Genomic DNA, 26,430 nt, shown 5'->3' with positions numbered 1-26,430 from the left:
CACTATATCCTCCACAGCAAAGGCCTATTCTTAATTCTCAGTGATCATAGGTATTCAATGTTAAGGCATCATACCAAAAAGTTCTGATCAAACCAATCAATTCTGGGCTACAGATAATGATTCTGATCCTTTTCTTTTTGTGAGAGATTAGTAGGAGGAAAAAAATCTTGCATTTGAGGTTCTAAAAATCCCCAACACATGGTGAGGATGTGGAGAAATCAAAACCCTTATCCACTGCTTATGGAAATATAAACTGGTAGAGCTGCTGTGGATCACAGTGGTAGTCCTCAAAATTTAGACACAGAGTTAGCATATGACCTAACAGTTCCACTCCTAGGCATATACTCAGAAATGAAAACATATATCAACACAAAAAACTTGTACACACATGTTTATAGCAGCATTATTCATAATGGCCAAAAGGTGGAAACAGCCCAGTGTCCATCTTCTGATGAATGGAAAATAAAATGTGGCATATCCATACAGTGGAATGTTACTTGGCAACAAAAAGGAGCGACTCAGCGACGCACATATGGATGAACCATGAAAACCTTTTGCTAAGTTAAAGGCACATATGACCACATATTATATAATTCCATTAATATAAAATATCCAGATCAGGCAAATCTATAAAGACAGAAAGTGGATTAGTAGTTGCTTAAGACTGGGGGGTGTAGGAGGATTGATGGATGACAGCCAAAGGGTATGGAATTTCTTCTCAGGGCAATAAAATGTTCTAAAATCGATTGTGGTAATGGCTGTACAACTCCATGAATATGCTAAATCACACTGAATTATACATTTTGAATCAGTAAATTTTATAGTGTGTATCTCAAGGCTGTTAAAAAAAAAAAAATCTATGAGGGCACCTGGCTGGCTCAGTGGAACACGTGACTCTTGATCTCAGGGTCATGAGTTGGAGGCTCACATTAGGGTTAGAGTATGTTTAAAAAAATATAATAAAACTTAAACAAAAATCTATGACCCAATAAATTACATTTGAATTAAGAAAACATTCCAGGACCCTCAGTTAAATTTCTTTTTTCTAGAGCATATTTAGGTCTTACCCTTTGTCCTAAATTATAAACATTTTTTAAAATTAAAAGCAATAGCTTAGGTGAAGAAATAAAATCTCAAGTTTGCTCACCACAGATGAACACCAGCATTTCCAAAGCCAATGCCAGCAAAAGCACTTGCCAAGTGCATATTAGACCTTGCTTCAAGATCGTCAGGATTTCTGACAGCCCTGTGGATGACATAAATACCTACATCAACATTGGCATTTCCTATCGAATCAAGAGCTGCCTTAGGGAAAGACCTGGGAAGAAAGAAATTCTACTTGGTAGGAAGAAAAATTAGGCAACTTATTCAAACGACACCTTGTCTTCTCAACGAAAACCGAAGGGAAACACATTTTCTTATCAATGGTTTTGGGCAAAGGCATAATAAATATGCTGTCAGGCTGCTCATGTGATGAAAGTGCTGGGGGAAGCAAGGCACTGACCCTTGGACTGTGAGTGCTCTAGAAAAGTGCCCCAAGACTCATTCTTCTTCTTCATTTGTCAGTGAGCTTGACTGCAGCTGTGGATGAACTGCAAGTAAACACACACTCCGAATGGACAGGGCCCAGACTGGTTCTTTGAAATGAGTCCCTGTTGCCTGGGGCTACCTGCAGGCTAAAAGCAGCCTGCCCGGCCATCTTTCTTTCTGTGACACTGCCCCAAATAGAACCCTCTGGAGGCCTCTTTAAGAATCTGTTGAAACCACACGTACTATTTTAATATTTTTCCTTATGGAAGTGGGATGTTATTGCAGGATGAGCCTTTGCTTGCTCTAGATGTCCCGACGCCACTCTGTAAAAGCAAATTCTCAAAGGCCCCTTGCACATGCAGCTCAGCCATCCTGCATATGCTGGCTTAGAAACCCTGCCCCAGGGAGGAAGCCGAAGACTGCCAAGAATGACACCCCTGGCTTGCTGTTCACGATTTTGCCTGGAGTAAGGGCTCCTGTTGTGCAGTAAGCGTGCTACAGCCTTTTATCTCCTTTCATTTGGAATGGTTAGGCATCTGTGGCTCCTTTCCAAACCCAGCGTTCGTTTCTTATTCCCTGAATGCCAAGATGAAAGAGCAGTTGATGGGGCTTTAGCTTTCCTACTGTCCCTTACGTCCCCTCACCTTCCACTGTGCTCTGCCAAGCCTTCTGTCCCCGTGTCATGCTGGCTGACCACTATCTGTATCTGCGACTACCCAAGCAAGTGCTTCCCTGCTCCCCGATGGTCTCCTGAAATAGCTCTGTGCCCCTTCCCTTTGCTTTATGACAAAATGCAGTCTGAGCTCCTTCTCCGGTACACCTACCAGCTTGGGGCCAGAGGAAGCACGATGTTCACATCTAGGTCCAACCTGCCGTGCTCTTTCCTTCTGTTACGTGTACAAGAGTGAGTCTGGGTTTGAATAGGTGTTAATGTCTCAGGGATCAGCTTTCATCTCTAAGTATATCTTTGCTCTCTTAGGAGCCAATCATGGCTATAGCATTTATAAATCCTTTGAAATCTTTGAGAAAGCTTTTTATTTTTATTTTTTTAAACTATAATAATATTTAACTATAACATCTTTCAGATATGATCAGTCTAAAACTTATTGAAATTTTTACATTCTTTTTTCTGCATAATATCTTTAAAATCTGATGTGTATTTTGTACTTATAACATATCTCAGTTCAGGAAAGCCACATTTTTAATTTTATTTTTTATTAACATATAGTGTTATTATTTGTTTCAGGGGTTCAGGTCTGTGATTCACCAGTCTTACACAATTCACAGTGTTCACCATAGCATATACCCTCCCCAATGTCCTTCACCCAGCCACCCCACAGAAAGCTTTTTATATCTCCTGGGACAGACAACTTTAGACATTGGTTTCTTAAACTCACTTCATGTGAGTTTGCTTACTGGGTTGACTCTGCCTTCAGACACGGCCTGCATGGGCTTGGCCAGCATCTGCCTCTCTGGGTCTCATTTCAGCTCTTGGTGTAGTCAAATCTCAGAGGACATCTGCCCTCACCTGAGCTCTGGTTTCAAGGCTTTGATGAATAATCCTTCTAGATGCATCCTTCTGAAATCAGGGGCTCATATTTTGTTCCCTTGCCTTTGCCTTTTCAGACTGAAGGACTCAGGTTTCATCTGTCCTCACATGCATCCCTCCCCATCTTTTCATCCTTCCAGAGCTTGCTGGTCTCTGGTGCTCCTCTGTATCCACTGACTAATCTTTTGGTGAACAGGCATGCTCAGGCTATTTCAGGATCTGGCACGCTACATTTTATGTGAGGGTGGAATGTGGTTTTCCTGTTCTCTCTCTCTTTCCGTTCGTTCGTTCCTTCTTTCTTTCATTTTATTTTTAAATAATTTTGACATCCAATGTGGGGCTTGAACTTACAACCCCAAGATCAAGATTTGCTTGCCTGACTGACTGAGCCAGCAAGGTACCCGTTCTATTCCGTTTCTATCTCCTGTGGGCCACATACCTTTTCAGATACTTAGCGACGATCCGTAGTGCGTGGACGGCCCAGATGTCACTGATTGGGTTGCTGCCCTGGTATGCTGGCCGGGTGATAGGATTTGAAGGGCAAGGGCTCCGCATGTGGTAGGGGAGGGCAGTGTAGGACTCCAGGGCATGGCTAACAAGACATATTTAAAACACACAGATTCAAAGCACCTTCTTTTTCCCTTCCATTCAGATTACAGACTCTCTTGGATATGTTCAGTACTCACTCCACTGCAGATAAGCCCCGTGGCAGTGATAATCACAGTGCGTTCCACCAGGTCAGACTCTTGCCTACAATAGTCATTGCTTATTACAGAAATTAACAGTGAAGTTTATAGTCACAGCATTATTTTTTGACCAGTATATGTTGCTGGATTACATATGGCCCCTTTCTAGTGCAAATAAATCTTTATGATGTTGAATTTTTACATTATTTGGGTTATGAAGAAAAGCCCTGAATCTAAAAAATGATTTCCTTATAAAATATATTTACCATTAAACTCCTGTTACCTAAGGAGGGACATAGTTACATGAGCCTTCTATTAAGAGTACAGTGCAGTGGGTGAAAGCACAGACCAATCCTGGCACCAGACCTTCCTGTAGCAGGTGTGGGGTAACTCACTATTTAACTTGTGACTCTAAGACAATGACAAATAATAGTATGCCTTCCCGGTGCTGCTGTAAAAATTAAATGAGGGGGTACACGTAAAGTACTTAGAATAATGACTAGCACATTGTAAAACTTACAGTTCATCATCATTATTAAATTTTGGCCTGAAAAATAAAATTCAGGGGCGCCTGGGTGGCTCAGTGGGTTAAGCCGCTGCCTTCGGCTCAGGTCATGATCCCGGGGTCCTGGGATCGAGCCCCACATCGGGCTCTCTGCTCAGCAGGGAGCCTGCTTCCTCCCCTCTCTCTGCCTGCCTCTCTGCCTGCTTGTCATCTCTCTCTGTCAAAATTAAAAAAAAATAAATAAAATTCAGTTCTTTTTTTCTGATATTCCCTCAGCTAAAGGTTGGCTATTTCAAGGACTAAGCTTCAGAATTTCCTCCACCTGATGGCCTGCCATCAATTCCAATCAATCAAATGCAGAAGAGAGAAAAAACAAAACACAACAAAACATAGCCATCTAGATCAGTGATGCATTGGGAACACAATGTAAGATGAACTGTTTCAGGCATGAATTATGGTTTTTGGTCTAGAATGGAGAATTTCTTTTACACCTGAGAAGCAGATAACATCTTTTGAACAAACCATTGGAAATGCTTTTAAATAGTTGGTGGATGGATGCTATGGCTTTATGGTTCTTCTTCTTCTTCTTTTTTTTTTTTTAAAGGTTTTATTTTATTTATTTATTTTTTAATATATTTTTAAAGATTTTTATTTATTTATTTGACAGACAGAGATCACAAGTAGGCAGAGAGAGAGGCAGGCAGAGAGAGAGAGAGGGGGAAGCAGGCTCCCTGCTGAGCAGAGAGCCCGATGTTGGGCTCGATCCCAGGGCCCTGAGATCATGACCTGAGCCAAAAGCAGAGGCTTTAACCCACTGAGCCAACCAGGCACCCGGCTTAATGGTTCTTAATCTGTCCAATCTATGGGCAGTGCAAGAATGGAGCATCCATGTGGGGAGATATTAACCAAATACCTATGATGTGACAGTCACTGTGCCAAGGGGCAGGGATGAGAAGGGAGTAAGATGGTCCTGTCCTCATCCAGCTCACAGTGCAGTGAAGATGGGCATGTGAAAGGGAAGTCCACCCAATGCAGAAGAGCAAAGGATGGAGTGGTCAGTTGTACCCGAGGAGAAGAAAGGTGGGGAGGCTGTCAGCAAAGTCTCCATCAAGAGGAGGGTGCTCCAGCGGAACTGGAATATGAATTCTCCGAAGAGATAAAGAGCTGAGCACTGGGGACAAGCCAGGGCAAAGAAATTTGGCCGTCTGGCAGTAGGCGCGGAAAGACACAAAAAGACTGTCAGGTAGAGGTGTGTGTATATGTGTATGTGTGATGATTATATTGCATTCTGAAAACTTGCTGAGGCCGGTATGGAGGACAGACAGAAGGACTATGGGATGGAAGCAGAGACACTGACGAGGAAACCACTGCAATTATCCAAGCAAAAGTTGGGCAGGTCTGAACCAAGGTGGGAACAATGAGGCTCAAGAGGAGGGAGCAGACAGGAGAGAGCCCAGCAAGACAAGTGGTAGGAAGTACTGGGCTATGTGTGGACATAAGAAAGAAGTTCATAGCAAGCCCTGCTGCTCACTAACTTAAGAGACTCAGGAGAAGTTGTGAGGTGGTGGGAGGAGGTGGAGAATAAATTGGGATTTCATCAAATTTAAGATGTCATGCATTATAAAACGCATCATTAAAAATACCACTGAGGAAGAAAACCGTACCGTGGCGCCACAGATCTTAAGACGTGTTCTGAGTTCACAGATGTTAGAATGTGAAAAAATGTACATGTGCAAGTAGATGAAATAGGTAGTTTGGGACATGCTGAATGCGAAAGTCGTCCGTGGGTCTCCCTGAGGCCCCTGGAAGGAACACGGATCAGGGAGCCATGGCAGCTGAAGCCCAGGGAACATGCAGCAGGACTCTGTCAAGTTACTGAACATCTCCACGGCAGGTTTCTTTCTCGTGTGGTGCAGAGCTGTAGTGAGGTGGGGATGTGTGCGACGTCCTGACACGTGAGCACAGTCCCGCTCCGGGGATGTCCGCTCCCTTCCCTGCCCTCTTCCATGCCATGGCAGCCCTGACCGTTTCCTGTTTCCTGTAGCCCTAGACGCAGGTGCTGTGGGCCTGAGATGCTGCACGCCAACTCCACCCACTCCTTTCCCTGTGTCCCTGTGGCAGCAGCCGTGGCTGGCACAGTCGATCCAGAACAGTGGCCTGAGGCTCATCCAGGGGCTCACCTAGTCACCATCCTTTATAGGTTCCATGTTTTCATCTAGGAAAGGGGATAATGACAGCCAAAGTTGGGGTGGTTGTGGAACACTGACTGAGGTATGCTTAGCAAGTGCTTTCAGCAAGAAAATGCAGTCCAGAGACGCAGGGCCTGGAAAAGCCCCTCCAGTTGGCACTCGTACCTACCAAAGCACATCGAAGCCGCTGTTGGCAACCACCCGGTCAGGCATGTGCAGGGTGTGCAGGGGATCGATCAGTCCCAGTGTGGGCTTGATGGCTCGGGAAGCAATGCCTATAACAGGGATTTTCAACAGAGGCAAAAGGTATGGACACCATTTTAAGAAATTAAGTTACTTTAGGATAACGATTTATTCTTAAAAAAATTAAAAATATGAGATTCATTCTCATGAAGGGAGGCAGCAAGAACAGTGGAAAGAGATCTGGAGTCAGAAACCTGGGTTTTTCAGTGGGTCTGAGGCTCCTTGTTTGAAGGAGCCAAGTGTGCACATCTCTTCCCAACTCTGGTTTGAATGATGTCACTGGCAATGGTGGGAGTATTTACACCAAAGAAACTGGCCAATACTAGAAACTGGGGCTTATTTACTGATTAAATGCCAGAGAGCTGGTTTACTAGCACACTGGTGGTTTGGGTTCTGGTTCTGCAGCTTGCTATGTGTCTTTGGCCAAGTCACTTAGTCTCTCTGAGTTCTCCATTAGATCATAACCATATAGGGCTTCTATCCCACATAGCTAATGTAAGGCTCATATTAGAAAGTATTATGTAAAAGTCTTTGAAAAACTGTAAGATAGAATTCAAGTATTGGCTACTGCTATCTTCAATAACATCAAAGGATAATGTCATTTAATTTTAAAAAGAGAAGTTACTATAAATGTGCAGCCAAATACCAATTTATTCTGCTACAAAGGCCTGGGACCTTTGGATCTTTCTGGAGTGTTAGGAATGTTTTATACTTTGATTGGGATAGTGGTTACATGGGTATATCTATTTGCCAAAATTCACCAGACTGACTGTTAAAATGTATGCATTTTATTATACAAAAATTGTATCTCAATGAAATTGATTTAAAATGTTGAAAGGAAAAAAGTGTTGCAAAGATGTCCAAGAAAGGGAATAATCATTCAGCACTGACGTACAGTTACTAACTTGAGCAGAGAAATGGCCAATCAAGATTATGGCATTTCAATATGCTTTGTAGGTAATTCTCAGAGAAGTTTATTAGACTGTTTCATATTTTTACATGTACTTGGTAAAAGAAAATGTGTGTATATACATGCCCTTAGCTCTATAACTCCTTGATTTTTAAATATTAGGATTAAAGAAAAGGCCGCGGGGTTGAAAGGTAAGAGAGAGAATTAAACACGATTTTTATGGGCACAGTTCTTACCAGTTTTTACTTTCAAGTGTTCATAGTCAAAGATGGCAACTCCTGTAGTTTCACTCCCAGTTCCTGAGGTAGTTGGGACTTGAATAAAATAACATTAATTTACATAATGCATCTAAGTAAAGGTCAGTGGAGATACTTAATTCAGCCTGAGGAAGCAAGGAACAAAGTTAGAGAAGGAAGCGCTGATCCCCCTGTTGCTCACGTGAGTTCCGTATCTACGTTGATCCGCATGTATGCTTCATATGCCTGCCTGTGTCTGCATTTACATGCATGTGTAATAGCGTGCCTGTCAGCATTAACATGTTTCCTATGCATATGTGATGGCAATGTCTACATTAATATGCACACATTTCATGTGCACGGTGTTCATGTCTGCATAACGTGTAGGCATGTCTAACGTCTACGCGCACTTTGATGAGTATGTGTGATAGCTTTACCTGTATTAACACATATGCATGATGTCAGTGCCTGTGCCAGCAAGTATACAGGCCTGACCTGTACGTATGGTGTCCATGCCTGTACTAACACGTGTGTATGTTTACCATGTATTATGTGTCCTGTTTCTGCATAAACAGCTAGGAACCCCAGGAACTCTAGCACCCGAGCTTACGCAGCTGCAGCCGGGTATTCAGAGGCCGGCTGCTCGGCATCTCGGTTAGAAAGCTCCTATATGCCTTCTCTGAAAGACATCTTTATTCCCTCCTGGCAGTAAGCACAGTAACGTTCTGCCTTTGCTAGGCTCCGTGGTTTTGTAGTTCTGTCAAGTTTCTAAACTTTACTAATCACCCCTCTGTGTGATGCTGACACAGTTTCACCAGAGGGTTCCGTTTGCCAGACATCAATTATGTTGCTCCCTGCTGATTGCTCATTCACATCAAAGCAGTTCATCTGCCTTCAACCTACTCCTGTACCATCATGGGGCCCATTCACAGTGGGGGCAGTTAAGGGGGAGAAGAGAGAGGACAACACTTCAGACAGATATTGTCCAGTTACCAGTTAGTGCATTTTCACTATAAAACTTTAAGCAGTAATACGCTAACAGCCATAAAATAGGAGGGAGGGCAGAAAAGACCCAAAGATCCCAAGCTCTGTGCGAGACAGACAAGCCATTCTGACTTGGACTTGCGTGTCTGTCCCCAGGGCAGCCACAGAGCAGATGTTGTCCAGAGAGATGTGGCCATGCTGGCCACATGTCCTAGAGAAGAGACAAAGCCCCAGGTCAGCTGAAGAGCCATTGTGTGGAAGAAAGGGTTGAGTCAACACCAGAAAAATAATAGCGAATGTTCCCCTTAAACTCCATGGTGGCTGGCAGAATGGGACAAAGCAGAGAGGGGTTTAGAAGACAAACCTGCCAACAGAGGCATCTAATAATATGGAAACGATAACCTTCCCTCCTCCTTCACACAATGACTGCCTATGCCTAGCTAGCATAAATCTGCAAATTTTCCCACCACTGACCCAAATCGTCTGCCTGTGCAATAATGATCAGAATTTTAAAACATAAATGAACTGCTATCTGTTCTGCTCTCCAAACACTGTACTACACTGAAATGAAGAAATCAGAAAGCTTTGGAAACAAAGCCTAAAATTCCTGGCTTACATCTTTCCTAAGACCTTTTGCCAATTGCAAAATAAAACGTATAGTCTTTACCTGCAATCAGAGGCTTAAGAGGCACAGACACAGGCTTTCCCTTCCCAATGGGGGCATTGACATAGTCTAGGAAATCAGAGTGAGGGCTGGATGCATACAGATTAGCGGCTTTGCAGGTGTCCATGGTGGAGCCTCCACCCACAGCAACGAAGGCATCAAAAGCTCCCCTTTTGACAAATTCAATTGCTTCCATGAAGCTTAGAGAAGGGAAAAGAAAAGCCATCATGTCATTATTGTTTTCAGAAATAAACTGCCACACCATTAAAGGCCTGGAGCAAGTTTTAAGCAACAGTGAGATGTATTGGCTTCTACATAAAGTAAATAGCAGCAATAAAATAATACCTTCTATCTGTTGGTTCCACCCTCACATTATCATAAACCTTAAAACTTATGCCATTCTTCACTAGGGAGTCCATAACCATTTGTACGGGAGGGAGCTGGGAGAGGTTCTTGTCTGTCATCAAACAAACATTTTTAGCACCCATGTTTTGTAGGTCCTAAAACAACAAAAATAATTTATACGTTAGGTTTCATTGCCCGAGAACTGCAATAGACTCTCTCTCTCTCTGGCCAACTTAACACTGCACATTTTTAAAAACAAAGAACTCAGAATTGTTTTCAGTTTGCATTTGCTTTAAAAGACAGGTAATATTTCTAACAAAAAGACTGTAGGAATCTTAAATACTTGCCATTCCCACTTCCTTTGTAACTCCTGCTCCATATCTAATATTTGAAACGGCCATCTGTGGAAAAACAAAACAAAAAAAGACTTAGATATAGGTGTCTTTCATTTCTAAAAACCTATAAATGAAATGAATCGTTCCTTATTGTGTGGAGAATAAAGTATATATTCCTTAGCATGTCCTTCATTTTAATTATGACTCCTGAACTAGGAGGAGACAGAGATTTAAACAAATAATTATATAATAATAGTGTGATAAAAATTCATCAGAATTCATTGCTCCTTTGTTCTTGCTTCAAAAGATTGCTTGGACCTCTTTTAGAATTGTTATAATTACAAAACTAAGCTGTAACCTACAACATATGTAAGTTGGAGAGTCTGTAGAACTGGGACTTTGTCCTGTTTTGATGGCTGAACAAAAGACAATATCTAAACATTACTCATGTTATCTGAAGATCTGTATTCCATTACCCCAACAAGGGACTTTGCTAAATGCGGTCTGATCAAATAATGAGATTAGGGAACACCAATTAATAGTAGATTTCAAATGAGATAATGCATTAGTGGGCGCCTCAGTGGCTCAGTTGGTTAAGCATCTGCCTTTCGGCTCAGGTTATGTTCCCAGGGTCCTGGGATCAAGTCCCTCCTGCTTCTCTCTCTGCCTCTGTCTCTCTCTCCATCCCTCATGAATTAAAAAAAACAAAAAGAAACACTAGCAAAATACTCTAGTATTTTTTCAAGTCATCATCAAAGAAAGAATGGATTGATTATATATACCTCAAAGGCATAATCTGTTGTTTTCCCAGAAGGTGCAAATCCAGGAGCTAGAAATGTAGAAATTAGTGTTAGAGTAGGCCTCTAAAACAAAGCAAAAATAATGGTTTTTGATAGTAAATTGGTATTTCAGCAGTGAACATAAGCATCTCCCTTAAAAAGACTTACTTTAAAAGAAAAGCCTTAGCTAAAATGTATTTTCAAGTTTCATTGTTGCCTATCAAATTGAAATTAAAATCTGCATTTTAAGAGAATGTAATGCTAACTTGATTCTGATTGTGTGAAAATAGTTATTTAAAATATTTTCTTCATTGAAAATAAAATACACTTTTGAAACAATGTCTAAAAATCCTCTAGAAAAAATACCCTCTAGACTCTGGAGTTAGATTACTGTTAGAGAACAATTATTAGTAAATTAATTAATTAGAGTCCTGCTTACATTTCTTATAACAACTGTGATCAGTTTGAATTAAAATATTTTTCCATAGAGAAAAAGCTACCACAGTAAGATATTTATATTTTTCAAGTTAAAATATGTAAAAATTTAGTTCTGTTTCTAAGATTTAATAAAAATTTTTATAAACTGATGCTTCTTTATAATGTTATCAGGTTTTAGTTATGGCAGAAATGATTTCCTGTCGTATCAGAACAGGACAGCCCCGCTTAATGAGTTTTATCCTTGTTGTCATCACTCCTCGTCAGTCATAAGATTGAAAAAAAGTGTGCAATAATTTCCACTACTTTTTTTTTTTTTTTTTTTAAAGAACAAGAGACCACAACTAGACAACAGTCTACCTTTGGATTCTTGAGGGCAAGGGTATCCTTAGTCAAAATTCAAATTTCTTTGATCCTTATCTACTGTAAAGAAATAATCTATTAATCTTGCTACTGAAGTTTAGGAAAAGACAAACTGAATCTAGAAAACAGTGAGATTATCTTTCTTTAATTTACTAATTTTATGCTCCCAAACAGGAGACTACTAATTCTTTGTTGAAATCGATTAAGAATTGGAAAGAACCAGCTAAAGACAAAATTCTGCAGATGTTCACGAGGACCTTAAAGGCTGGCCATGTTTTCACCTAGCAGACGGTCATTAATGACTGGGAGGTCCCTTGGCCTGCCTTGAATGGTGAACCACACCGGTGGCAGGAAAAAGCCCTCAGTCACTCTCTCTGTTCTATTCCCCAACAGGCTCCTCTGTGGGTTCTGCTTAGTTTCCTGTACGGGCAGCCCCCCTTGTTTCCATTCTCACTGTGCTGTTTAGATTTGACCTTTCCTTCTAAGAGGTGAAATCAGTTTTTGTGTCAGTAATTCATGTGACATTCTGAGGACACGCTGAAGCTACAATGAGCTTCCTGCTGCTCTGTGGACAATGGAGTTGGGAAGGATTAAGATGTTTGTGAGAACTGAAAACTTTTGTCATTATTTTTAATTACTAAGAAATATAATTTTTTTTTAAATTGATACAAGTTTTTTCCTTCTAGGAACCACCTTTGTTCTTTAGCCTCCTTCTTTCCTGAGATGTATTAAGACTGTCCGAAGATTTCATCTTGATTAATTTGATTAACTCAGATGATCTTAAAATCTCATCTGTGCCCCCATTTTTAGCTTTGGCAAATAATGCTATTTGAAATAGAAAATTATCGTAAATAGCATTAAATATATACTTGAGTCAAACATAATCAATCAGCACACGTTCAGCTACTGTCATATAATTAGAACTACATATTACCGGTTGCAAGTGAAAAGGTAACCATTTCAACTTTCACATCCCTTGATTTCCTTGATTTATCATTTTTTCCAAATGTATTATGAGTGCCAATGGAGGGCTTGGAAATTTTGGCCACTTTAAAAACACAAAATGTATTATTACCTTGGGAGTAAGTATGAGAATGAGTTGGGCACTGGCATCTAGGGAAAAGAAAAAAAAATGTGAAACTAGAAAACCAGAAGATAGGATGCTTTAATGTGACTCACACTGCATTCTACTCTTGAGATGCCATCAAAGTAGTAGCTATTGGCAAATGCTCCATAAGAAACCCCAGAAATCATCATGGACAGGAAGTCCACTCAGTCTTTCCAGTGTTGCAGGATCATTCTTTCAGGAATTATTCAACTGGTGCTCAATACATGTGTACGGGAAGCTGAGATAAGTCCTCTGGGGATACAAGGAAGTTTGAGATGGAGTCTTAGTGTCTATGAGGTCCCAGTTCTTTTACCAGGTTAGGAACTTCTACCAAATTTACCCAAGGTTAACTACTCATTGCACTTCCTCTCCCATTCCTCCCACCCAGGGGAATTTGTATTTTCTCTTTGTCTTCAATGTGTTTATTTTCTTGAAGCAGACGCTGGGCCTCTGAGAAGCCCTCAGTGGGCCTGCAGTCCTCACTGGTCACCACCTCATGCCTCCATCTTTTCTCAGCCCAGCTCCAGGGACCTGCAGCCCCTTGGATGCCTCCATGTGCTGGTTCCCTCTCCAGGGCCTGTGGCTGTGTCCCCCTCTCCCCGCTCCCCTGTGGCCTAAAGTGCACTCATGCCCGTCACTCTGGCCTCCTCGAATCCCTCACCTCTTGTCAGTTCCCACTCTGCTTCTCTGCCCTTGGCTCTGTTTCCCTTCTCCGTATTGGTAGCCTCCTGTTTCCTGCATAGTCCCTTTCTCCTCCTGTTCGCTGTGCATTTGAGCAGCACCAAAGGGTTGTATGTTTCTATTTTTTTTTGCCAGAGGACCTTGTCCTAGTGGGGTCCCAAGTAGATATGTGAGTGGACAACCACTCCATCCCCCCTTTAAAGTTGGAGTGAAAACATCTGAGGAGAAAGGTAGAGAAGGAAAGAAGAGTGTTCAACTCAATGGTCAAGACCTCAAAAACAGATTGAAGTCAAAGCCGCCAGAAAACCGGTGCGAGTACCACCATGAGTCAAGGCTGCCACCTCCTGGACACGGTTGAAAATGCCAAGTGTTGAGCGTCCCGGGACCATCCCAGCCAGTGTGAGCCATTCACAGGCTGCCATAGGGAAAGTACAGTTGGGAACGCCAAGGTGTTGTCCTTCACCGGTGGGCTTTCTTTGGAGAACTTTCCCTGCTTTACACCCTCCAAGGACAAGAAAGTGGAGGCAAAGGGAAGAAAATCTCCAGACTCTAAACTTTCCAATGCCCAGGAACGTGGGAGCACATGCTTTCCTACACTCCTCCCCCTTTTTATTTTATATTTTTTAGGTTCTGAGGCTGCCTTGAATAATCATTTCTACTTTTTACTTGTGGTTTGAGTCCCATCCTCTCTTGCCTTCTTGGGGCCTCCATCAGTCCTGTGTTTCCTAGTCTTCCTCCTCACTTGATCTTTGTCATTGTATTTAAGAGTTTCATGCTTCAAAGTCTCAACCTTTTGTCGCCGCTGGCTTACTCATCCTCTCTGGGTCTCCCCTCCTGGCCTAGGTCTGCTGGCTCCATTTTCTTGCCTCCCACACATTGCCTGGCTCCCTGAAATTTGGCTGCTGTCTCAACAAGTCCCAGCTTTCCTGCTGTATTCCTAGTTCTCAGGACCTACCCCCCTCCCAGCGCCTTGCTCTCCTAGCACTGAACACTGGGCCACCCCCTCCTTGGGTGGGTGAAATGCTTTCCGTGGCTTCCAGGACTACCTACTCACCTGGGCTTCCTCTAATTATTCTTTTTCCAGCTCCTTTACCACTCTGCTCATTCCTTAAATATTGGGTTCTATCCTGGGCTCACCCTTCACCCTTTATAGCAAACACATCAAGGCCCCCCAGTAATTCTCTAGCCAAATCCATCCACCTCTCGTGGGTCCTCTGCCAATCTCTGGTTTCCGTGTCATCTCTCATCTGAATAACTACAAAGCTCCTAACAGGCTTCTCTTGGCTCCACCTTTGCCACACAAGGGTCAGGAGCTTATTTCCAATGATGCCCTCTCCCCTCACCCCCTTTGGATGAAGTTCAGACCTGGCCCTGCCTCATGGGCCCAGCTAATCTTTCTAGCCTGGTAACCTCATCTCTGTCCATCTCCAGAGCTCTTGGAAAGTTCATTCTTTTCTGTGAATGGGAGGGCCACACATTCTCTTTTTTGCCTCCAGAACTTTGACCTTGTCATTTCCTCTGCCTGAAACATGTTTCCGTCTCTTCTTCCAGGTAATTAGTATCCTTTCTAGCGACAGCTGAAATGTCACCCTGGGCAGTCCTCCCTAAGGCTGGGCCCAGGTAGGCACTCTCCCTCTGTGGTCTGTACCATGCTTCTCTACCCATTAGAACCATTATCACTCTGAGTTGTTGGTACCATTCTTCTGTTTGCATCTGCCTCTAGATTGTAAATTTTGTGGTGGCAAGACAAGATCTGCCATTTATCACAACTTCATCTGTAATGGCTAGCACTGCAACAGGCACATACTAATACCACCTGAAGGAATACTGACTGAAGAAATAAGTAAATGAGTAAGTAAATGCAGATATTTAAAATCCTCTGAGCTTTTCCTCTCATCTCCTGGTGTACCAAGACAGAGAACCTGAGCTTGGGTAAGAAGAATGGACTGTGGGTTCCCCCACTGTTTTAGGACAGCTTGAAACCACTGATGGGCTTCTCTACTCTTGAGAAGCTGAGGAAACCATGGGCAGAGCAAGGCTCTCATTTACCTACCCTCTGGTTCTGGCCTGATTATTCTGGCTTTCCTCCCAGTATCACTGGCTCGGATAAACTGGCCAAGTTTTTAGTAAAGGTCAGCACCTCCCCTGGGCACTAAATCTCAGGGGAGCAAGGAGCCTGATGTGGGACTTGATCCAACCCAGGACCCCAGGATCATGACCTGAGCTGAAGGCAGATGCTTAACGGACTGAGCTACCCAGACGTCCCATGTTTTCCCCTTTCTTATATTAACAACAACCTTCTCTTATTCTTCCCTCTCCTGATGCTGCCCCCACCGCTCTCCTTGCCTATAGTCCTGTAAAGGCTCTCCAATTTCTCCCATTCTCTCTGGCATCCCCTCCAACTGACCTTTGCCCTGTGACTCCACGAAGAGTTTGCCAAGTCACGAATGCCCTTCACCTTGCTAATATACCACTCAGTTCTGAGTTCAGTCCTCATCTTGTACAACCTGTCAGCAGCATCCTTCTATCTACTCCCTTCTCCATGGAAAACTTTCTTCCCTTGGCTTCCAGGTTGTTCCTCACCTAGTTTCTTTTTATGCCATTGACTCTGAATGCTGGAGGGTCCTGGGGTTCGGCCTATGAGTCCCTCTCTTTTCTTTCCACTCTCACTCCCTGAGTGACCTTACCTTGTCTCATGGTCTTGAGTGACTTCTGTGCTCTCATCCTTCTGGTTTAGATGTCTTGCATAAACTCCAGATTTAGCTGCCTCCTCCGACACCTCCACTTGAATATCTGTTAGGCATTTCAGCTCCTGCCCAAGACTCAGCTCCTGGTCTTCCCTTAAAGCCTCTTCCCCACCCCGGTTTAATGGCAGCTTCATCCTTCCACTTGTTAGGGCAAAACACCTTGGGCTCATCCTTGGCCGCCAGCATCTCTCACCTCATCTCCCCCTCACTCACTCTGCTCCAGTCACCATGTTCTGAAACCATGCTGGTATTTCCCACCTTTGAGTACCTTCCCAGAGAGCCACATGGCTTGCTTCTTCCTTCCACCTTCCACAGGTCTTCCTGTAACCATTACCTTCTCAAGAGCAAGTGTGGTTGGCTGAGACCTTGAAGATATCCAGGTCCTAATAACCTGGAACCTGTGAACATTATAAAGCAAAAGGGACTCTACAGATGTGATTAAATTAAAGATTTTGAGATGGAAAGATACCCTGGATTATCTGGGTGGGCCCCAAATAATCAGAAGCGTCCTAATACGAGGGAGGCAGAAGGAGATTTGACATAATGGCAATGTGACCACTGAAGCAAGTGGTGGCTACATTGGTGGCTGTGACGACGGAGGAAGGAGCTACGATTTACCATTGCGAGAAGTGCAATGGAAGCTGAAGAGAGCAAGATAATGGATTCTCCTCTAGAACCTCTGAAGGGAGTGTGGCCTTCTCACACCTTGATTTTGGCCCAGTAAAACTGATTTTGGACTTAAGAACTGTAAGAGAATAAATGTGTGTTGTTTTATGCTGCCAAGTTCATGGTAATTTATTATATCAGCAATAAGATACTAATAGTTAGGTCTTCTTCTAAAATTGCATCCCCTCCTGCCACGACCCATCCTCCTTTACTTTCTCTTTAATACTATCAACATGTAATATACCCTAAATTTTACTGGTTCATTGTCCACCCCACCTGCCCCACCTACAGTTAGGCACCAGGGATATCAGGTGGTTTTGTTTCTTGCTGTACTCCCAGGGATGAGAACACTGCAAATCTGTAGCTTGTGCAGTCCTTCCCTCCTGGGCTTTCTCCTGCCTCTCTGGCCATGTTCCCCTCCTTTAATACTCGCTCCTTTTCCTTCATTCAAAGTGCATATCATTTGCAAATGCAAGTGCATAAGGCGGCTGGTAGATAATGTAAATGGGAGGTCAGAGCTCCTGGCTGGCTGTGTAGCCGGTGTGCAGAATGAGTGGCAGGCTATGTGATAGGGTTTCTCGGGAAGCCGGAATGCTTGCCCTGTTCAGAGGAGGTGGCCACCACTTCATGTCAGCTCTGGCAGACCTTCCAGATGAAATGTGGGCCCAATGATGCCATTTCCAATTTTCCAAAAATTTTATCTGAAATCTCCAACTTTCTAAATGCATATCCTATTTAAAAAATAAGCCCCATTTTGCCACCCTTGCTTTAACACATTGCTGCTCCTGGGGACCTCATTCTCAACCCTCTGTGTTTACAGTTTGCTAAAGCCTTTACTTCCACACCCACAGTTTCAACTGTCCTCTATACACGTGGGTGAGTTCCAACTCACTTCTGAGCTCCAGAACAATGTAATCAATTACCTGCTGATGGTCTTTTTCACCTGAGGCATGTCCAATTTGAAGTTCCTAAGGTAAGTTATCATCTTCCTCCTACAGCTAATGTGCATGTAGTCTTATTTTGGTAAATGACCCCAATGTTTACCTAATACCCCATCTAGAAACTTCAACTTCTCCTCCTATCTCACTTATCAGATACAAAATCCTGCTGATTTTGACAGACTCAGTATTTCTCACATCTACCCCATGTACCAGCTGGCTCTCCTTGGTTCCCAAAGCCATCACCTTTTAGCTGGAGCATTACAATTACTTCTAGCCTTTCCTTTCCACTGTACACTGCCACCAGAAAGCTTGGACATATTCTAATCATGCCACCTTCCTTTGTCATACAACCATTCCAAAAACATGTTCTCAGGACACTGGTTCCAAGGGATATGAATAGTGTTGCTTGATAAAAAGTTTTGTGGTAACACAGATTTAGAACAAAGAGTTTAAATACAGCTAACCTTTTTTTTTTCCCCCTCCATCTCTCTAGGACGTCTCAGAGCCTTCTGTTTGCTAATTATCCTGACCCTAAAAGCACTATGCAACAGTCGGTACTTTCCTATTTATTTAGCCATGGAATTCCCTGCCCCCCATTGGGCATTTCAAAGTATTAGAACTATTGCTTCCAGAATTCCCTATTATCTGCAGGACATAATTCAAATTCTTTAGCATAGGACTGAGAACAAGGACCGTGAAGCTAGAATATCTGGGTTCAGATTATGGCTATGCCATTTGCTTAGCTGTGTGACACTGGACAGACTCCTTTTCTTCATGCTGTTTTCTTGTTATCTATAGTATAAGGATAATAATATAGTATGGCATAGGGTTGTTGTAAGGATTACAGTTACTATTAACAGCATATGTAAAGCATGTAGGACAGTGCCTGGCACATAGTAAGTGCCTCGTAAGTGCTATATTCTTATTCTTCTTGTTCAGGGCCTGTCTTCTACACCCTCGCCTCCTTCAGTGAAGGTAGGTCCAGATTTTAACTTCTTTTGATCCTGGAACTACATCTCTTGCCAACAGCATTGCTCCTCCCAGTTACCTCAAATTCCTCTCTAGTCCCCCTCCTTTCCTCTTATCTCTATTAGACCAAAATTTTACACGTTTTCCCAGGCTGACTTGTGCATTTGTACATCCCACAAATACTATCAGGGGTCTACGATATACCTTCCATTTCTGGATGGGGGCGGGGTCTGCCATGTCAAAACATTTAATACCCCAACATCCTGTACATACCAGGGGGTGAAGCTCCTGACAATTTCTCACATCCGTTTTTCTCTTCTGCACTCCCTGTCCCTTCTGTTCCTCACAGGCCTGTTTCACAAACCCTGTCCCCTCATCCAATTACCCACGGGCGTTTTAACTGCTCCAGAGTCTTACACCTTTTTATCTCCAGCACCTTGCATAGTTTTTGGTACATAACATACACCCAATACAAATGTGTTGATTGGATATACGCATTTGTCTTGGTCACTGTGCCAAGCCCTCCAATGTCTGCCATGACATGGGACCAGGCATTGCCCTCTCTGCGCCTATTTCCTTAACGGTAGAACAAGCAAGGTGCATCCTGCCTAGCTGCCCTGTGCATGGTTCCATGGCGCCCGGCTACAATGCGATCCCACCTGGCGCACGGCTCTGACGTGGAGAGGGCACGCGCAGTGGGATCTCCTCCCCCGAGTTTCCGAAAGTAACCTGAGTAAGACCACGCGGGGCCCCCAGAAGGACTGCGTGGGCACGGTGGCATCCTCTCGTCCCCCCGCCCGCCCGTCGGCCCTGCACTCACGCTGCTCGCTGCAGTTGCCTCAGCAAGTGGGTGACACGGGCGCGGGAGGCTGCAGCCATGGCCATGCAGTCTTCCTCCCAGTAGCCCCTCCTCCGCCCCCTCCGCCCCTCCGCCAGCCAATCCCAGCCACCGGCCTCCAGCTCCCGCCCTCTCGGCGGAGACTGCCCCCCCTCACATGCTAATTTTCCTGCCCCAGCATTAGCCCTCTTTGGATTAGGACCTTTTTCCCAGGAGTCAAAATCTCAAGTGGCCTACCAGCAGTCCCACCAAACCACCTCCGAAACTGCTGTAAAGGTAACTGCTTTGTAGGATCGTGGGTGCTTCCTTAAGTGTCCCTACTTAAAACCCTTTATTTCAAATACTGGGGATATGGGAAAAGGGAAAAAAGGGCATTCTTTTTCCACTGATGCCTTTAAAATGCTACTTTGCCTTCCTGCTTTCCAAATAAATTAAGACATTGCATTTAAACTGTTTTAATAGTAAATAAGGACCTTGCAAAAAGTCCGTGTTTTTTTGTTTGTTTTAAAACAGGGCCAGTGTTGTGTCCAACTGCTAAATCTAAAGTCTAAAAACAAAAGCAAAGAAAAACCACAGAAAAATCCCAAAACAAAACAGCAACAACAAAACATCCTGGATAGGTGAGAACTTAAAAGGTGTTAAGTGCTCTAGAATAGCCTTTGATGAAGTTAAGCTACCATTAAATAGTTTCATCAGTAGTTACAAACCTTCCATGATTATACTATACTCTAGGGCTTAGCAGGGACAAGGGCTCCACTTCCCAGGGGGAGAGTTGATCAATGGTGGCAAAAATTCAACTTTAACTTAATCAGAAAGTATCCTAAGACAGTAACAATTGAACATCTGTATTTTTAGTAAAGTATCATGAAATCTGAATTAATCTTTTCTTCCATAGCAATTTCTAAAGATGAGGCAACACTGAGAAAAGATTAACTCCCAACTTTAATATACTATCAAAGGTCAGACCAAAAACCTGAGCAGAGTAACTCATGGGCATGTAATAGCAGCAAAAAGGCTCTCCTGGATTCTGGATCTACCCTGAGTCCTCCTCAGGAGATACTCATTTTTACAAAGACAAGTTTCAGAGATCAATTAGGGAAAGAGATCCATAAAAGCTATGAACATTTGACCTAATCAAACCAGTTAAGGGCAGTTTGACAAATGAATCAAAGATAACTGTTACAGTAAAGATTTGGTGGGTTTCTCTCTTCTCAAAACAGACTCTACCTGAAGTTTTGAAAAAAATTGGGGACATAAATGCTGAAAAGGATTTAAGTATTTTCTGGATTAATGAGGATAATTACCATTATTTAGTGAAACCCAAATTTATAATTTACAGCCAATCAATGTTTTTACAGTATTAAAAGCACCGAATCTTTTTTCAAAGAGACACCAGTTGTACTACACTTTCTATATTGTATCTGATACTTATTAGAAAAACCCATACTTCTTTTGGTGTCACTGAAATCATAAATTACCTGCTTTATGTTTTTTAGAAAGTAAATAAAAATAATCTGAAACCCTGTATCCCCTGGCTTTTCTTAGAATTTCTAGCAATGGCCTAAATGTCCAAAGTCACACTAGAAAGACACAGTTTTATTAAAAAACCTTCATAAGAATTATTTTTAAGTCCAGTTTTGAAAATAATCTTTGTTCCCATCGGACACATTCCCTTGTTATAAAAATAATGCAGAAATCAATTGTAAGTCTGAAAGATGACCAACTCTCCCCCACAACAGGTCCAAAGTTAAAAAGAAAAAAAGATGTCTGTTTAAATATACAACTGGTTCCCAGTCTCCACCAACTTTTCCTGGATTCTTGTGTCCTCACATACATCTTTTAATCTCCAGCCAAATTCCTGGTTGTGGGAAAACAATCTGTAGAGTCCAACATTTACATACTATCTGGCAAGGAAGGCAGTCTATTCCTTAAACCTCAGTGAAGGCAGCGGCCACCTTCTTCAACAACCCTCCTGCCCCACCAACCTCACCCACCTAGTAACTAGACCTTAACATTTAGTATAGCTCTAGGGTTTACAGATGGGTCCGAGGGTGAAAATTATTTCCTTCTCTTTCCTCCTTGGTGTTGTCCTCCTTTCCTCTTGCTGCCCAAGGGAGGCGGCCCAGAATTCATCCTGCCTCCCAAGGCCCGGTTCCTCTTCCCTCCCTGGCTGGGCGGGGCACCTTTCCTTTTGCCCCCAGGACCCTGCCGGCCCCCCTTTCTCTTGCTCTTCTGGCTCATTTTCCTTCTCTTGGCAGCCTCCTCCTGGTCCTCCTCCCTCATCTGTTTATTGGTGGCCCTTGTCACGTCCAGCTGAGGCTTTTTGCTGTTCATCACTCTAAGCAGCTCCAACTGGCTCTTCTTCTCGGCTGCAAAGTCCCCGAAAAGGGGCTGAAACTTCCTCTTCTTGCCCGAGCCCCGGGGGTTCTTCTCTTTGGGCAAGCGCTCCTGGAAACGCCCCACAGAGGCGGTGGACACCTTGGCTACCTGCATGGCGCGGCCTAATTCCTCCTTACTCTGGTGTCCCGTAGGGTGCATGCCAGCCGCGCTAGGTACCTGCATCTTGTGCGCGCGAGCCAGGTTACGCAGGCGGTTCAACTCATTCTTGGCCACCCGTTCCTTCTTAGCCTGGATCCGCTTGGCGAACTGGTCCTCTAGCGGGTCGGCACCCCCGGGCACCTCGATCAACCATTCCTTGGTGTCATCACGGGCGCGCTGATAGCCCCAGCGGCGTCGCCACTGGCCACTCACCTCGTCCCACACCAGATTGGTCTTCTTCTTGGGACGGATGCCCTTGAGGCGCGCGAACTGCTGCCAGCGTGTAAGCGGCCGCGGCCGGGGCACCGGTTTCTCGCGCGGCAGGCGAGTGGTAGGCTCCGGCAGCCGCGCCACCAGCGCCTCCTCCACGCGCTCCGTGGGCAGCTGCCATAGCTGGTTGATGAGCAGCTGCGTGTTGTCCCGCGCCAGGGCCTGCAGCTCAGCCTCCGGCGTTGCTCCCGCGCGCCGCAGTCCCGTCGGGGGGTTCCGGTCTGATGCCAGCAGGTTACCCAGGTCGAACTCCAGCTCTAGCTCCTTGTGCACTGTGATGCGCTGCAACTTCTCTGCCTCGTCCCGCTCCGCCTTTGCCAGCAGTTCCTCCACGCTCTGGCCCTCCATGGCTCCTCCTAGGCTCATTCGCTCCGGGGAGAGAGTTCAAACCACTACTCTGCCAACGCCGGCTCAAGCCCCGGCAGCGCCACCACGTGCAGTCGCCCAGAAGCTAGTTCCGGAAGAGAAAGCTTCACTTCCGGAGCAGCCGGAACAGGTTCGCTGTCCCGGCAACCCGAGAAAAGGCCGGCAGAGGGCGGTGTTGGAGAGCAGATGGGAGGACCGGAGGCCCTTTGACGTGAGCCCGGAGGTAGGCGGTGCTGGTGCAAGGAGCCTAGACTGCAAATTCCACGGCCCAATTGGGACTGTCTCTCCCAGGATGTGGCGGCGGAAAGGGGTGGTGCAAGTTTGGGGTGTCGCGATTTGAGGGGGTTCAGGAGCGAGTGTTACCAATTTCAGGGTAAATCAGTTCACTAGATGTTTCGCTTCTCAGCTTTCTGGGACTACGTAAATTTTATTTTTACCAGAGTCTGAACCCTTTCATGGGGGTCCTGGGTGTCGACCAAGAAAGACATTTCCCACAGATGCATATAAAGCTAGTTGTGGAAGGTTTTTTTGCTTTGCGAGCGAACTTAAACTGCTCTAAGTGGCCACGGGGGTGCGTCCATCCCGCCGAGCCGAGGTCTGGTAGCCCAGAGCCCCGGGATCACATCCTCTCCAGGCTTGTGGCAAAAGATAGCTGGGCTTTGCAGTGAAACTGCCTGAGTTCCAGTCCTGACTGCTCTTGGACCTTCGGGTATTTGGCCTATTTTAAAACTAGTAAGATGGGGTGGTAATAGTACCTACCTCTTAGGGCTGTTGTAAGGATTAAATGAGTTAATATGCCTCTGAGGGAGCTTGGTCTGCGACACATGAGCACCCAACAAATGTTAGCTAAATACCAGCTAAATACCAATTATTTACCTTTCTAATCACCTTGGGAGTAAGCTAAAGACCCAGTCTTATACAGTGATTATGCACCAGGTTCTTGCATCAAACTACCAAGAATCACATCTAGGTTTACAGTAGATGTAGTACAGTAGTCTACTTTGGACAGATTGTTTAACCTAAGTCCATTCCGTAAGTTGAAAGTATGAAATATTGTTTCCTAGTATACAGCAAACAGTAAGTGTTAGCAGTTGTTAATCACCATATTCCACAAAAGGAGGCTTGTCTAAGGGTCTAGGGTTATACAACAAGGAAATGTGGGAGCAGGAATGATCTTAACTCTGCTTTAAGATGACAGGCATATTCTCTGCAATGTCTTTCAGGCCCTTTATACACAAAAGCGTGTGGTCTGTTGACCAGCAGCATAGCATCACCTGAGAAGTTAGAATTGCAGAGTCTCTGGCCTCAACACAGATGTCATGATTCAGAACCTTCACTTGAACAAGATCTCTGGGCGATGAGCATGTATGTCAAGTTTGGAAGACACATGGCTGATTGTGTGGCTTACAGGTTTGGTTTTGTTTTTTAATGGGAAGTTGGGAATAGTGAAGAGGGGGTTATGCTGGAAAATTACCCATGGAAATGGACATAATAGCCATTAGGAAATAGATTCTGTCGAGTTTCAGCTAGCAAGGGCGTTAGGCACAGTCCCATCTACTGTACCCGCCCCCTGAGTTTGGTTTCTGGAGCTCACTATCTTTCCTCAGCTTCCCTTTGTTCATTTGCTTATCACACATTTAGTGAGCACATTTTATGCATCAGACAGTCTACTACAATCTTCTTTTGTCCTCTTTTCTAAAAGCATTTTAGGTGGCAGTTATGATTAGAGCTGCATAAACAAACAAAAAACATTTTAGGATTTGCAGGGGTTTTCTCTCTGTGTACTCAGCACCAAATCTTTAATACCACTCATATTGTAGGGTCAAGGCTAAGTCAAAGGCCGTATTAGGTAACTGTCTTGAACCTCGCCTTGACCACTAAAAGTTTTTGTGATTTGGGAGTGTTCCAGACATTGACATGGTTATTCTGGGCTTGGCTTAACATCTCATTCATTCAGCAACATTTGAATGATTGACATATTCCAAACATTAGAAACAAAGATTATTGAGACTGTGTGGAACAGTAAGGAAGAAGGAAAGGTTAAGAGAAATTTACAATATGGCATGATTGGGCTTTTGACAGGAAGGACGCATTTGTAGGTTTTCGCTTCTCTTTCAGTCTTCAGAGTTAGGGGGAAAAAGAAGTAAATGTCAACAGGTGTTAAACGGTAAACAATGAATCCTCACTGTGTGAAATGATATTTGGTTTGAATCATATGTCAGTTCTTAATTGAACTCTAATTGTTTAATGCTGGCTGAATAGTTTTTTACAGTCCAAGTCAATTTTAATTTCCTTATGATGGAAGACTGAATTTACTTCTACTTTGTCTATGATAATTCTGGATATATAGTTGGTATTCAATACATAGCTGTTTGAACTAGTAAACCTATTAAATAGACTTTTCTAAATTCAAAAAAGGATTAATATTGGCTGTTAGATTCAAGGTGAATGAGATTAGTAAGATTGGGATTTGTGGCTTAAAAAAACTCTTAGGGAAGTAGGTGAGTGGTGGTCTCCAGCTTGCATTTGTATTATCCTTATGTGAGGCAGGATTTGGAGTGTCAAGAAAAAGGAAGCCTACCAAAATATGCAAATATATGTGAATATATTTTAACAGTACAGGAAATGATTGTACATCTTCTTTTTTTTTTTTTTTTTTTCCCTTTGTCTTTTCTCTTTGTTGGTTTCCCTACCTTCTTTTGTCCCATAAGGCAGTTAGATCCCAAGTTTGGTCATGAGACTCTGCTTTTGTCTTTATACCCAGTTCTATGCCATTTCATCCACGCTCATTGTTATCAGCTGCCACTTTTGTGTAGTTGCCTCTTAGAGGTACATATTTATTCCTTTCCTTTTCAGAGGTCCAGACTGAAATCTCCAACCACTTGGTGGGCTCTTTCACAATACTCTAAAGTCAGTATATGTAAGACGACATTACATGTACTTTTATGTACTTTTATGTTCCCCCAAAACATAACTACTTTGTTCAGCAAAACATTTTTGTAAGCATTTATTTTTTATTTTTTTGATGATGCATTAACTTAGATTTACTTTCTAAATGATTCTCAGTTGCCTCTTTTTGTAGCGGAAATTGTTAGGGATGATTCAATCTTTAATCCTGCTGTGAACGTGGTTATTTTGAGTATTTTTGTCTAGGAAGTTCAATGTGCCAGTAATTTGATAAAATAGCAGAAAGGGGCCCTTCAAATGCTTACATTTTTTCCACATGGTTAATTTTTACTGATTTATAATTTTAATTTGGAAGTACTTGAAGGGAAAATTTAATTTTGAAAATTTCTCAATCATAGACAAAAATCTGTGTATTCATATGCTGTGGTTTTAGTCAGAAACCTATATAAAAATCCATTGTTTTGTTTTACAAATGAAGAGAAGATACAGCATCAAGATTTTGTATAGATAGTATAAAAGCAGATAGAATAATAATTAAACATTGTACATTTGTCTAGTGGGAACTTTGGATTTGAGGATAATAAGAATGATGGTAGCATTTTAGAATTAAGTTGATTTGCTGTCTATGAAATATATAACAGTTTCT

The 26,430-nt window shown here is 43.3% G+C and overlaps 3 protein-coding genes across 11 annotated transcripts in view; 1 reads left to right on the top strand and 2 right to left on the bottom strand.

The window, feature by feature from the left end:
* ADHFE1 (alcohol dehydrogenase iron containing 1) overlaps nt 1-20,067 on the bottom strand; it is a 39,296-nt gene extending 19,229 nt beyond the window's left edge. For 2 of the 6 annotated variants that reach the window (XM_032315709.1, XM_032315710.1), the window contains exons 1-10: nt 19,686-20,067; nt 12,829-12,866; nt 10,959-11,005; nt 10,189-10,242; nt 9,842-9,996; nt 9,500-9,696; nt 7,849-7,926; nt 6,629-6,734; nt 3,519-3,671; nt 1,148-1,246 (exon numbers count right to left, since the gene is read on the bottom strand). In XM_032315709.1, the coding sequence (XP_032171600.1) occupies nt 1,148-1,246; nt 3,519-3,671; nt 6,629-6,734; nt 7,849-7,926; nt 9,500-9,696; nt 9,842-9,996; nt 10,189-10,242; nt 10,959-11,005; nt 12,829-12,866; nt 19,686-19,750 (992 nt within the window). In that variant the 5' untranslated portion in view covers nt 19,751-20,067. The remainder of the gene's footprint in view (nt 1-1,147; nt 1,247-3,518; nt 3,672-6,628; nt 6,735-7,848; nt 7,927-9,499; nt 9,697-9,841; nt 9,997-10,188; nt 10,243-10,958; nt 11,006-12,828; nt 12,867-19,685) is intronic. The other 4 variants (XM_032315711.1, XM_032315714.1, XM_032315712.1 and 1 more) reach the window with 4 other exon arrangements.
* A 1,217-nt stretch (nt 20,068-21,284) lies between these two features.
* RRS1 (ribosome biogenesis regulator 1 homolog) lies at nt 21,285-22,993 on the bottom strand. The gene has a single exon (XM_032315716.1). The coding sequence runs from the start codon at nt 22,875-22,877 to the stop codon at nt 21,762-21,764; it is 1,116 nt and encodes a 371-aa protein (XP_032171607.1). The 5' UTR covers nt 22,878-22,993; the 3' UTR covers nt 21,285-21,761.
* The window catches only part of CRH (corticotropin releasing hormone), a 188,613-nt gene continuing 185,148 nt past the window's right edge, over nt 22,966-26,430 (top strand). For all 4 annotated transcript variants that reach the window (XM_032315720.1, XM_032315719.1, XM_032315717.1 and 1 more), the window contains exons 1-2: nt 22,966-23,100; nt 24,101-24,287. The gene's annotated coding sequence lies outside the window, so the exon portion shown is untranslated. The remainder of the gene's footprint in view (nt 23,101-24,100; nt 24,288-26,430) is intronic.

The sequence above is a fragment of the Mustela erminea genome, chromosome 16, assembly GCF_009829155.1.
Source record: "Mustela erminea isolate mMusErm1 chromosome 16, mMusErm1.Pri, whole genome shotgun sequence".
Taxonomy (NCBI): domain Eukaryota; kingdom Metazoa; phylum Chordata; class Mammalia; order Carnivora; family Mustelidae; genus Mustela; species Mustela erminea.
Note: the sequence above shows the minus strand (reverse complement) of the source record. Positions and strands in the feature narration are given on the sequence as shown.